General features: G+C 39.0%; 1 protein-coding gene and 2 non-coding genes across 3 annotated transcripts; 2 read left to right on the forward strand and 1 right to left on the reverse strand.

Annotated features, from left to right (window-relative positions):
• Positions 1 to 6,003: 6,003 nt before the first annotated feature.
• On the forward strand, positions 6,004 to 13,766 carry LOC131321916 (phytochrome B). Its single transcript, XM_058352940.1, has 4 exons — positions 6,004 to 8,469; positions 9,095 to 9,902; positions 12,158 to 12,451; positions 12,979 to 13,766. Exons 1-4 carry the CDS (start codon positions 6,408 to 6,410, stop codon positions 13,196 to 13,198), a joined length of 3,384 nt encoding a protein of 1,127 aa, XP_058208923.1. The 5' UTR covers positions 6,004 to 6,407; the 3' UTR covers positions 13,199 to 13,766.
• Positions 10,340 to 10,448, reverse strand: LOC131324932 (small nucleolar RNA snoR100). Its single transcript, XR_009199516.1, has one exon. It is a non-coding gene; the product is annotated as a small nucleolar RNA snoR100 (small nucleolar RNA).
• LOC131324907 (small nucleolar RNA snoR100) lies at positions 11,094 to 11,201 on the forward strand. Its single transcript, XR_009199493.1, has one exon. It is a non-coding gene; the product is annotated as a small nucleolar RNA snoR100 (small nucleolar RNA).
• Positions 13,767 to 13,796: the final 30 nt, after the last annotated feature.

Consider the following 13,796-nt stretch of genomic DNA (forward strand, 5'->3'; position numbering starts at 1 on the left):
GCACGTGAAAGTGAAACTTTGTGCATTCAAATGGACCACAGGTCTGTTTTTTCCTTGTATATGCACATCAAAAATTGCGATATGCTGGCATATTCTGCACTCAAGAAAAAATATATTCCTTTTCTCATATGGGGAGAAAAGTAGAACCTCCGCAATTTGATGGGGCATTTTCAGGTTAGAACTTTCAAAATGTCAGCTAAGTTTCTTCTCGTTTTCGATTATTCTCGTCTAGACGAATGTGTAAAACAATGAACAGGTATATGCAAATGTGAAAAACAACACATATGCAAAAGAAAAAAGAGTTCGAAAAATAAAACAAATGGAGTAATATAATTGTGTTGAAATAAAAGTGATGGTCAGTGCAACACAGCAACTCTGTGATGGTAACTCAAAGGAATTTAGCCAAGTGGGTATGAGAAAATAAATACTAAGAACATCCTCATCTCCCTCTCTATTCCTCTTCTTCTAGTAGAATAGCGGGCAAAATACTGGAAAGTGAGCAGCACCAGTCTCGTGGCCTTCCACTCTACTTTGCAAATTTTGTAGTTTTGCTACACTTGCTTGTTACAAGAGGTGAGGCTTGTTCTTATTTTATTGTTTCGTCCTTCAAATTAACCTGTGGACCAAAGTAGAAAGCCAAATCCACCAAAATTGCATGCCTCAGACTCGCCTTTTCTTCCCTTCAAAGTAGCTTTGCTGCAGGTCCTCATTTGAAGAAATGAGGAACTGTTCACTCGTGTAGACATATTTTAATAGTTTTATTGTATATTTAGTTTTAAGACTCTCTTAGGGTACTCATTGAAAAACCTTAGAGCTATAAATTCATGGGAGAATTACCAGACAGAGGTGTAAGGAAGGCTTAATTGCCACTTTCTTGGGCTACACTTTCAAAATGACTCATACACGGTAAGAAGCCTTTTAATGACAAATACATGGTAACCATAACCCCGGTGGAATAGTTGGGACAATTTTCCCAAATCAAACCCAAATTAATATCGTTTTTTCCCAACAAAACCTAAATCAGTGGAAGTAATACAAATTCACATATTTTGATTGAAATTACAAGATCCACGATTCAGTTCATGTAAATCAAACCCACAGTCAATACCCACGATTTTCAAATATCAATTCTTGCCTTCTTGGAGATGTGTTTTCGACTGTTTCCATTATAGAACTCATAAAGTTTGGCTGATACAAGAACATAGAGATGGATTGGTCCTTTGGATATATATGATTGGAATAGATGGGTTTCCATCAAAACTGGAAAATCGGGTAGAGAGAGAGGTGGGTGCAGTTGGTGAGAGATGGAGAAAATGCTGATTGTGGGAGAAAAATTGGGGCTAGGGCTTGGAAGTGATATATAAAGGAGGATATAATTGACATTTCAACTTGGCACACCATGTCATCGTGAATATTTTACCTCTTATCATGGGATGAGTGATTTCAAAAGTGGAGACCATGAATTGGAGATATGACCTGGTCTACACCTCTGTTCGGTAATTCTCCCAAAATTCAATATGATCATTTAAAATAAAATGATTAGAAAAATAAGATCTTCGCACCGGTTCAAACAGATTAAAAATTGGAGAGACTGGAGGAATACTCTTAACTATTTGTCTTTTATGAGGTTGCAATTTGGGTTTACTGGAGGAATACTCTTGACTATTTGTCTTTTGTCTTTTATAAGGTTGCAATTTGTGTTCATTGAAGAATTTGTTCGATCGTTACCTTTAAGGCCCCAAAATCCGTTGAAGTATTCGCAAGTTGTCTGGACATCTCCGGTTAAAAAAAAAAAAGTGATGGTAAACTTCTCCATCAAAGGAAGGCGAGTCCCTGCAGGCCCCTTGTGGGCTGGAATTTGCAGGACTCCAAACTATGTCGTTTGGTGCATGCGTGGCTTAAAGAAACTCTGCCACTTTTATCCCATAGCAAACCTCACCACTTTTTGCGGATAAAAAAAAAAAAAACCTCACCACTTTTTGTAAAAGGGAAAGCTCCAAACCTTACAACTGTTACAATTTAAGGAAAACTTGTTTAAAAAAATCAATAATACCGAGAATTATATATAGCCAATAAACTCATAATGTCAAAAAATTAATACTACATTTTTCACTTAAAAGAATGACTCAGCTATTATTGCCTAAAGGACATGAAAAGAAAAAGAATGACTATTGGTTTGTCTTGACGAGATGAATTAAAAAAGTAAAAAATTATGAACCAAAACTCATAAATTTGTAAAGAAAGACAAAAAATAAGCCAAACAAACAACATTTCTTGGATTATTTATTACTTCTTCTTTTAAATTCTTGAGTTTCGATCATAATTTTTTACTTTTTTGATTCCTCCCATTGAGACTCGAGACAAACCAATAATTCACAAAAATTTGATACAAAACAAATAAAAGATTATTTTTTTTGAATAAAGACGAAAAAGAATCAAAGTGGCTTATTAAGCCAAACCACCTCTCTCTCTTTTTTGTATCGGATCATCTTTTTCTTTTATTTTTTCAGGCGACATGAGCTGAGTTATTCGTGCCAGGCGATTATTTTTATGAGTTGTTTTAGTGATCCGCAACAACCCCATGATATTAGAAGGTGACATAGAGGAAATTATTAGCGTAACAGTTGTCTAGTGGGAGGTGCATTATATTTTTCTGTCGTAAAAGGATCTATGTCTTTCTTTATTTAAAAAAAAGTCTAGTGAAAAGTGGTGATATATATCAGTCCGTTCCCCGTAAGGACCACCTCATTTTAATAAAATGCGGACCTCCCTTTTCCGATAGAATTTCGATGATCCGAGCCGCTCAATGTGTTCAAAACGTGATTTTATGGGTACTCGAGAGAAATCAGCAAAAAAAAGGATCGGGAAGAGTTTCATCCAAGCAGTTTTTGTTTATTTTTTTATCAAACGATTCAAACAAAAACTGCTCGGATGAAGCCCTTCCCGGTTATTTTTTTTGCCGATTTCTCATGAGGGAACCTTAAAATCACGTTTTGAACACATTGAGCGGCTCGGATTATTGAAATTCGATCGGAAAATGAGAGAAATGAGTAGGTCCGCATTTTAACTAAAATGCGGAACACCTCATATATATATATATATCGGGGCGGTTCCGGGGACACCTAAAAAAACACCCCATAGTTCCGGATTAAATTTTGATGATCCGAGCCGCTCAATGTGATCAGAACGTGATTTTAAGGGTACCCGTGAGAAATCAGCAAAAAAAATGACCGGGAAGGACTTGATCCGAACAGTTTCGAACAGTTTTTTATTGAACGGTTCAAATAAAAACTGCTCAAATCAAACCTTTCCCGGTCATTTTTTTTGCTAATTTCTTGCGGGTACCCTTAAAATCACATTCTGCACACATTGAACGGTTCGGATCATAAAAATTTGATCGGGAACTATGAGATTGAGATTATGGGTGTTTTTTTAGGTGTTTTTTTAGGGTGTCCATTGAACCGTTCCGTGTATATATATATATATCCCCATTAATTTGTTAGCGATATGTAATTCTCAGTATTATTATGGTTTTGGAGCTTTCCCTTTTACAAAGTGGTGAGGTTTGCTATGTGGGATAAAAGTGGCAGAATTTCTTAAAGCCACGCATGCACCAAACGACATAGTTTGGAGTCGCTTGAAAAATTCCAGTCCACAAGGGGCACTGCAGGGAGTCGCCTTCCCCATTTTGCACTGTCTTCATCATTCCACGTGCATTTGAATATCCCAATTGATGGGATAAAACACTAAAGTTAAAATTCGTACAATAATCCAGGCCCAGATCACAAAAAAACAAAAATAAAAGAGTACAATAATTCGCCAGATTTTTTTTAAAAAGTACAATAATCCAAGACCAGAAGGTCCTTTTTCTTGGATGAAAAAATTATTCAATGCGTACTGAAGGCCATATTTTTGCAAAGTGTGATTATGGCGCAAATGTTTGATAGAAATTAGAAAGGGCTTTTGGAGCAACTCAATGTGTTCTCATGCGCATGATGGATCCATCGTGTGATATAACAAAATAAATACCACTACGATCTTCTTTGATGATAAAAAATAATATTTATTTTCATAGCTTATAGGTCCATCAGTTATCATATCATATCAATATCCGATTAAACGAGACATAAATATTACAAGAGAAATAGATTCTGATTGGTAAATTCTATTTAGACAAATTTGCTTTGATTAAACCTTTATTGATATATTATTCCTTAACATAAATCGATAATACATCGAGACTGACCGAATGTATAGATCGGTTGGTCAAATAAAATAGTGAGGAAATCCCAATTCTTTAGAGTAATTGCTGATGTTGACTATTTTCTACTTATTTTTTTTTGTAATGCCTATATTTGGAAGGGGACAAGGTGCTAAATGAATAACTTTTTGGGATTGGTTCATGGGGAATCAATAAAATAGATAGACTAAAACCAAGTGAAGGCCATATTTTCCCACGTGGCCCAACCTCCAAGCATCTCTCTGTCAGACCAATCAACCGACCTCCTTTTTTGTAGCTCTCCTCATGTCCACATGTAAATTCTTGCTCAAATTCCCATAAAAATAGCTCAAAAAATGGGATAAACAGGAAACATAAGAAAATGCCAAGAAAACCCAGAAATGAAAAATGCCAAATGCTTTGTTAACTCCTCCCTCCCTCCCTCCCTCACTCTCTCTCTCTCTCTCTCTCTCTCTCAAAACCTTACCCGCCACAACTATCTTTCTTCTTCCTTCCCCTCCCCCTTATGATTTTCACACCCTTGTACAGCGGTAGGAAGGAAAGGCCATGGTTTCTTTGTTTTGTTTTTCTCTCATCTCCTCAAATCAATTACTTGTCGTGATTTGTAAGAGTTTCGTTTCTCATCTTTTCGAGAGATGTTAGTTTGTCTAGGGATCAAATTCTTTTAGAGACAATATTGTTTCACAATGATATCCGTCTCAACAGTCATATCTCATGGTGACTTGTCAGATGTGTAGTTTTTGAAAAGTTCATTTGTGCATTCATATTTGATTAGAGTCCTCCCAAAGTAAATGAGAGTGAAAAGGGCCTTATCAATTGTCCCAAAACATCCAAAATTAATCAATTATCCAATCAATGGAATTTTTTGCTCTGTAACGATGAAATGTTTTTAAGCATTGGAATCCATATCTTTGAAAGTTCAATCTTGCATAAAACTAGGTATAAAATTTAGTTTTCATTATATAACTACTTTCGAAACTAATTTCATTTCTTATTAGCCAATGACTCAACGTTCGTACGAATGATTTACTTTCTGAAACATATACAAAATTAACTGAAGTATAAAGTGAGGATGGAAGAGCCAAAGGGCTTCTTGTTCCTTCTTTCTAAATTGCCAAACGACATTTGAAAATGTCACCTTGTTTGTTTGGGAGTTTCGAAATCTCTGTGCACGATCCTCAATAAATTTTCTCTATCTATTTCTTTTTACTCATTATTCTTAAAAATTCCACTCAAAATCCAAACCGAACAGATGTGCAATGTGTTTAAACTCAACACAGTTTGTCAATTATGTGTATGTGTTTGTAGGTGTAGTATTCCTCAATGACACCTTATCTACTCATACTGTTACTAATACGGAGTACTATTAGTACTTATTAATCCCAGCTATGAAAATGAGAAAAAATGGCAGTAAAATCACAGAACCTAATGTAAAAGCACGTGACCTTTCTTCTTCTTTTTTCCCCTTTTTTTTTTTTCTTTAACAGAAAAAGCAGGGGAGAGGAAAAAGAAAGGTTACGTGGCCAAACAAACAAACATCAACAAAAAGAAAACTACCTTTTCTTCGCATGCAGTGAGGTGCGCATTTTCGAGTCGTTGGATCGTATATTCGACGGTGCAGATTTTATCTCGGTAATCAACGATTGAAAATCGTTCATTATTGAGATCCGAACCGTTCCATGCACAACTTAAGGGCTCGAAGGTGCGCAGCACGGTGCTACACACGCCACTATAAAACACCATCCCAAGTCGTTTGTTTGGGCTCCTTCAGCCACGAAAGGCCACCGTCAGGTGCGTATGAAATCTGTCTCAAACACTATTCTTGATCTTTTTCGTAGATTCTCCCATTTCAGAGCAAAACCATTGAAAATATTGAGTACCCACACTGGGTTTCAAACCCAAATTTCAGTTACTTGCTAAACCTAACCAGTACACCGTAAATATTCCCGAGAAAATCGTGAGAAAGAGCAAGGAATTGGCTTTAGGAAGCAAAGCAACTCATATCCATCACCACCAAGGTCAAGGCCAAGCTCCAGCTCAGTCTTCAGCGGAGCACAAGAAATCTTGAATCCCCATCAAGAGTTTATGACCGAATTTTCAGTTACTTACTAAACCTAGCAAAAAAGGTGTGAATTTTCCCGGGAAAATAGCAAGAAAGTTCAAGAAGATGGGTTCAGGAAGCAAAACAACCCATACCCACCACCCAGTAGCTCAAGCTCAGTCTTCCGGTACTAGTAACGTTAGGGACTCAGTCAGCAAAGCAATTGCTCAGTACACTGTGGATGCTCGGCTCCACGCCGTATTCGAACAATCCGGCGAATCGGGTAAGTATTTTGATTACTCAGAGTCAGTTAAAACAACTACAGAGTCAGTCCCAGAGAAGCAGATCACTGCTTACTTGTCTAAAATCCAGAGAGGCGGTCATGTTCAGCCCTTTGGCTGTATGATTGCTGTTGATGAGGCCACTTTTAGAATCATAGGGTATAGCGAAAATGCCCAAGAAATGCTTTCTCTCACGGCACAATCAGTTCCTAGTCTTGAGAAGCAAGAGATCCTCACAGTTGGGACTGATGTGAGAACCCTTTTCACCCCATCAAGTGGGGTTTTGCTTGAAAGGGCATTTGGAGCTCGAGAAATCACGCTGTTAAACCCCGTGTGGGTTCAGTCCAAGAGCTCAGGGAAACCGTTTTACGCGATTCTGCATAGGATTGATGTGGGTATCGTAATTGATTTGGAACCGGCAAGGACAGAGGACCCTGCCTTGTCCATTGCTGGGGCTGTGCAGTCTCAGAAGCTTGCTGTGCGAGCCATTTCACATTTGCAGTCGCTTCCAGGTGGGGATATTAAACTTTTGTGTGATACAGTGGTTCAGAGTGTGAGGGAGCTTACTGGATATGATAGGGTTATGGTGTACAAGTTTCATGAGGATGAACATGGCGAGGTGGTGGCTGAGAGCAAGAGGCCGGATTTGGATCCTTATATTGGTCTACACTATCCTGCAACTGACATTCCACAAGCTTCAAGATTTTTATTTAGGCAAAATCGGGTTAGGATGATTGTAGACTGCAATGCCACGTCAGTTCGAGTAGTTCAGAATGAAGCACTAATGCAACCTTTGTGCTTAGTCGGTTCAACACTTAGGGCTCCTCATGGTTGCCACGCCCAGTACATGGCAAACATGGGGTCCACTGCTTCTTTAGCCATGGCAGTTATTATCAATGGAAGTGATGATGATGGTGCTGGGGGTCGGAACTCAATGAGGCTTTGGGGTCTTGTGGTTTGCCATCACACTTCTGCTCGTTGTATACCGTTCCCCCTCCGTTATGCCTGTGAATTCCTAATGCAAGCCTTTGGACTCCAACTGAACATGGAATTGCAACTGGCTTCACAGTTGTTAGAGAAACGCGTTTTAAGGACCCAAACCCTATTGTGTGACATGCTCCTTCGTGACTCGCCCAGTGGGATTGTTACTCAAAGTCCTAGTATAATGGACCTTGTAAAGTGTGATGGAGCTGCACTTTTTTACCAAGGGAAGTACTATCCCTTAGGTGTGACCCCTACTGAAGCCCAGATAAAGGATATCGTGGAGTGGTTGTTGGCCTTCCATGGGGACTCTACTGGTTTGAGCACTGACAGTTTGGCTGATGCAGGATACCCTGGTGCAGCGTCACTTGGCGATGCAGTGTGTGGAATGGCGGCTGCTTATATCACTTCAAAAGATTTCTTGTTCTGGTTCCGGTCCCACACGGCAAAAGAGATCAAGTGGGGCGGTGCAAAACATCACCCAGAGGACAAAGACGATGGGCAAAGGATGCATCCACGTTCTTCTTTCAAGGCGTTCTTGGAAGTGGTTAAGAGCCGCAGTTTCCCATGGGAGAATGCTGAAATGGATGCAATTCATTCTTTGCAGCTTATTTTGCGAGATTCATTTAAGGATGCCGAGGGAAGCAATTCTAAGGCTATTGTAAATGCCCCACTCGGGGATTTAGAGTTGCAAGGAATGAATGAGCTCACCTCTGTCGCGCGTGAAATGGTTAGGTTGATTGAGACTGCAACAGCTCCCATATTTGCTGTTGACGCGTATGGCCGCATAAATGGTTGGAATGCTAAGGTTGCAGAGTTGACAGGATTATCTGTTGAGGAAGCCATGGGAAAATCTCTGGTTCGTGATCTTGTTTTCAAGGAATCAGAAGAAACCATTGACAAGCTTCTGTTTAATGCTTTGAGAGGTACTGCCCGTAAAGTTTAATATCGGTTTTCTTTCTAATTTGGAAATGGTCTGAAGGTGGTCCTTCCTCATGATCACATCCCTCGTAAAGTAAGTGAATCCCCTGCCAACCAGGAAAAAAGGAAAAGAATTGGTACTTTATCTTGTTTTTGAATAGTGTTACGGCAGTAAATGGTCCCTGTGATTAACATTGACTACTGTTTTATTCACATTTCACCTCAGAAGCACTTCGTATCTAATTAGGTGGTGCATAATAGCATGTTGTACACGCTCCTGTTATTGATTTCAGTATGGCATGTTACTAGTCTTCAAACCTCAAAAAAAATTTCTATTTTCCTCATCCAAAAGGAACTGCAAAAATAAAGGTTACCATCCAAATCTTTAGAAGGTAGCAATATCTAGCTTTGGTGTTTTGCAAATTTGAGACTGATACTTATTTTTTGGCAAGTACAATTTCGGTGTGAGTACCCAAAAATAGATGAATTGGTATTGGCTTTAAGTGTAGTTGAGTAGGTGTTTGGTGGGACATGGTCCACAAGGCTTGTTGGCCAATATATGTACCAATTCTACATCATGTTGGTTATTCGAATTGCCACTGTTCTATCACAATGGTTCAACTGATACAGGTGAAGAAGATAAGAATGTAGAAATTAAATTGAAGACATTTACCTCAGAACCACAAAAGAAGGCTGTTTTCCTGGTGGTCAATGCTTGCTCGAGCAAGGATTACACGAATAATGTAATTGGTGTGTGCTTCGTCGGTCAGGATGTTACTGGTCAAAAAGTGGTAATGGACAAATTTATCCACATACAAGGTGATTACAAGGCTATTGTACATAGTCCCAACCCTCTGATCCCACCAATATTTGCGTCAGATGAGAACACCTGTTGCTGTGAGTGGAACACCGCTATGGAAAAGCTCACTGCGTGGGGCAGAGGGGAAATCATAGGCAAAATGTTGGTTGGTGAGATTTTTGGCAGTTGTTGTCAGCTCAAGGGCCCAGATGCTATGACAAAAATGATGATTGTATTGCACAATGCAATCGCAGGACAAGAAACAGACAAGTTCCCATTTTCCTTCTTTGACCGAAATGGGAAATATGTGCAAGCTCTCTTGACAGCAAATAAGAGGGTTAATATGGCTGGCCAGATAATTGGAGCCTTCTGTTTCCTTCAGATTCCAAGTCCCGAATTACAGCAAGCTCTAAAAGTCCAGAGACAACAGGAGAGGAAATGCTTCACAAGGATGAAAGAGTTGGTTTACATTTGTCAGGAGATAAAGAATCCGTTAAGTGGTATACGCTTTACTAACTCGCTGTTGGAGGCGACAGAGTTGACTGAAGATCAGAAGCAGTTTCTTGAGACGAGTGCTGCTTGTGAGAAGCAGATGTTAAAGATTATAAGGGATGTTGATTTGGAGAGCATTGACGATGGGTGAGTATCTCTGAATTTATTAGCTTACATTATAGCTCAAAATAAAAGGCAAGATGCATGAATCAACATAAATTTCCAGTTTATCCTTATGGAGCGCATTTAACTTTGAAATTACTCGTTTTCATCTTTGTTGGTTCAAAGTACCATCGGGACTATTTGTCAATTATAGATGTATTTCTTCCTATAAAGTACTGACACTTCTAGAGGCCGACGTGTCCTCGTGTCCGACACGGGGACCCGGCAAAATACACATTTAACTTTGAAATTACTACAACAACATAACAGAACCCATCTAGTCCCCAATCATTGGCGGTATGGGCGGGAGATGATTGGAGACAGACCTAACATTTGGCAATATATGCACAAAGTGGCTGTTCTCAGAATACCACTGAAACAGTGGCCCCCCTAAACCTCCAAGAACCGAGGAGCTACATGGATGTTTTGTTGTAGAACCATGCCCCCCAAATCAAAGCCAAATGCAATCAGAGAGGGCAGGCCTAAAGACCCAAATCAATTTATTTGCACATTACTATGCTTCCTTCATTGATAGTCCAGAGCATCAGTATGCACAACTTTGAAATTACTCATTTTCATTTTTGTTGGTTCAAAATACCACCGGGACTATTTGCCAACTATAGATGTATTTCTTCCCATAAAGTACCAACACTCCTAGAGGCCGGCGTGTCCTCATGTCCGACACGGGGACCCGGCAAAATACACATGGGGTGTGCATTAAATTTAATTATTTTTTAGGAGAATAAGGTGGGGACACAGGAGGGACACATATATGGACACGGAAGGGGTTAAATGTGCAAATTTTAAAACTTTTTTTGGAGTAAATGTGTATTACTTCAAATATTTTGGATTATAAAGTGTAATATGATGTGTATGTGATGCTTGATTATATATATTGAAGCTTCAAGCTTATACATTTAACTATATTTCCACTACTAATGCTATTTATTTATTTATTTACTTTTGTTGTGTCCCCTGCCATATCTTGTCCACATTTTTTTATAAATCTCGTGTCCGTATCTTTGCTACATAGATTTCTTCTATTAATTTCCTGTTAACATTTTTAGTTTTCCTTAAGGTAATATTGCTAACTGAGAGTCTTAAAATCTATCCATAATATTTTTTTATGACTGAATTACAACTTAGGGGTGTTGTGCATACCGATGCTCTGGACTATAATGAAGGAAGCATGGTAATGTGCACAGAAATTGAATAGGGTCTCTAGGCCTGCCCTCTCTGATGCCATTTGACTTTGATTTGAGGGCATGGTTTCGCAGCAAAATAGGTATAAGGGACCACTATTTTAGTGGTATTCTGAGAGCAGCCACTTTGTGCATATTGCCAAAGGTTATGTCTGTCTTCAATCTTCCTCCGCTCATACCTCCAATGATTGGGGACTACATGGGTTCTATTGTTGTATTACAACTTAGGGGTAATGAGCCACAGTAGTCATTCTCCTTGTGGTCATGCGTCAAAGAAGCGACACTTTTCTTTTCCGTGGCCTTTTTAACTACAAATCTAACCAATCTCATATAAGTACCATCCTGTCTTATGTGGGTTTAGCCTTTATGGTTTTATCCCTCTTTTGATAGGGTGGTTGATGTATAAATTTTCTGTGATGGCCCCTAGAATCCCAACTTATGAACTCTCCGTGTGATTTCTTCAATAGGTTACCTTTCTCTTGTTCTTTGTTTATATAATGTGCTTTTGGACTACTTGCCGACCCGAAGGCCAAAGGTGCCCTTCCAAAACATCATATTAACTTGTTTAGGTAAGGAGACCTTATTTGATATCAAACAGAACTGGACACAGAGGAAGTTTTGAAGTCATACATACAACTTTCCCATTACTGCAAAGATTGATCAGTTGCCATTAACTGTTTCAAGCCTGATGCTGCTGCCAAGATAAATCGTGTTTGAGATCTTGCTCCCTGAGTCATGGCATTTATGCTAATGATGCCCAGTCACCTACTTGCAGTCCTGCACACACTCACAGATCTAATTGTGCTATCTTTCGTTCAATGATCTATTGACAGAGGGGAAACCTCCAAACACAGAGATCGAAGAAACAAGCCTCAGTTACTTAATTGCACTCTATTCTGCTCAATTTCTTACTTCATTCTTCATTAAATTCTGCATATGTATGAAATGGTTCTAGGGCTTAATACGTCACTCATCATGGTGTACATCATTTTCTTAATGGAGACATTATCTAATCATGTTAGCATTTACTCGTTGTAGTTCATTGGAGCTTGAGAAGGGTGAATTCTTTGTTGGAGGCGTTATAGATGCCGTCGTTAGCCAAGTAATGATGTTGCTTAGGGAAAGAGGTGTACAATTGATACGGGATATTCCAGAAGAAATCAAAACATTGGCTGTTTATGGTGATCAGGTGAGAGTTCAACAGGTGTTGGCTGATTTCTTGTTGAATATGGTGCGGTATGCACCTTCTCCAGATGGTTGGGTCGAGGTTCAAGTTCAACCAAGATTGAAGCAAATTTCTGGTGAAACAACTATGGTTCATATTGAATTCAGGTACTTAAGTCTAGTGTTGCTTCCAACCTCAATATCTACTGCTTTGTAAGAAAATCAAGTCCTTTGGCCATTTTATCTCATCTGCTTTGTGAATTTTTCAGAATCTTCTAAGAATGAAATTAGTGCTTTTTCTTGTTATAGGAAATTCTTGCTGTCAACTAATTTTACTTGAAACTATATTCGGATGAATTTCTCTCCATCAAGTGATTCTTATGAATGAATTATAATGGTTTCTTATCATTTTAGAGACGGAGTATAACCCAAGTTGATCCTAAGCTATGTTGCCAGCGTACGATGCATATGATGGCCATTTTTGCGTTCCATTTTTTGATGTCTAACATAGCAGCGTTTTTTGAATACATTTGATGTGTTTTGTTTTAACTTTGATTTGGTGTTTCATTTGCATAAGAACTACCTTCAGATGCATTTACCCTTACCAATTAGATATTCCATGTTGCGAAAGCCAGTCCGATGTTCTACTTTCCGAAAGAAGTTAATTCAATGATTGATTTGTTTTTCTGGTGAAGGATTGTATCCCCAGGTGATGGCCTACCTCCAGAACTCGTGCAAGACATGTTTCACAGCAGCCGATGGGTGACTCAGGAAGGCCTAGGTCTAAGCATGTGCAGGAAGATTCTAAAGCTTATGAACGGAGAAGTCCAATATATTAGAGAGTCAGAGAGATGCTATTTCCTAATTATCCTCGAACTTCCCATGCCAAGGAGAGGCTCCGAGAGTGTTCAGTAGCTTATTGGCATTAAGACTCGCCAGAATTACCAGAATCTCCTCAAATTCAAATGGAAACCTCATTTTTAGCCTTATCATTCGAGATGGCTTGAACAAAACCTAATACAGGGTTTCACTCAGGCTAAAGCCTCACAACTCCGCACAGGTGTCCAATTATACTACCTACCATATTTCAGTTTCAGCCATTTTGGACTTCATTTGTGCTTTCTTTTTACGTACATCGGGATCGAGATTACGTGATGCTGTCCGATATCGAGGGCCAAGAGCTTGTTATTTGACACGTTAATAAACTACCACGGCCTGAAGACAGACAGTTTCACTGGTGTGTGCAGATGGATTGGGTGCGTTCGGCATAACTGTAATCTTTTATACTATTTGAGTCTTAAGTATTTGCAAAGTGTCCTCTCAAGTTTTGAAGACAACCATGTAATAACTACTGCTTCAAGGATACTTCCCTTAAAAGCTCATCTTATTCACCCCCTCCTGGTAATAAAGACAACTTGCTCTAGTTGTTGTAACCTATGTAACATGATATACTGGCAATCTAATTTGTGTATAACTTTCTCTTTGTTGGCGATCTCTTTACAACAAAATTGCT

The sequence above is a fragment of the Rhododendron vialii genome, chromosome 4a, assembly GCF_030253575.1.
Source record: "Rhododendron vialii isolate Sample 1 chromosome 4a, ASM3025357v1".
NCBI classification, from domain to species: Eukaryota; Viridiplantae; Streptophyta; class Magnoliopsida; order Ericales; family Ericaceae; genus Rhododendron; species Rhododendron vialii.

Bases quoted from the DNA above. Each gene is read 5' to 3' on its own strand.
- LOC131321916 (XM_058352940.1), top strand. From the start codon at position 6,408: ATGGGTTCAGGAAGCAAAACAACCCATACCCACCACCCAGTAGCTCAA. The intron at 8,470-9,094 runs GTACTGCCCGTA...CAACTGATACAG, and splicing joins TCTGTTTAATGCTTTGAGAG to GTGAAGAAGATAAGAATGTA. The intron at 12,452-12,978 runs GTACTTAAGTCT...TTTCTGGTGAAG, and splicing joins ATGGTTCATATTGAATTCAG to GATTGTATCCCCAGGTGATG.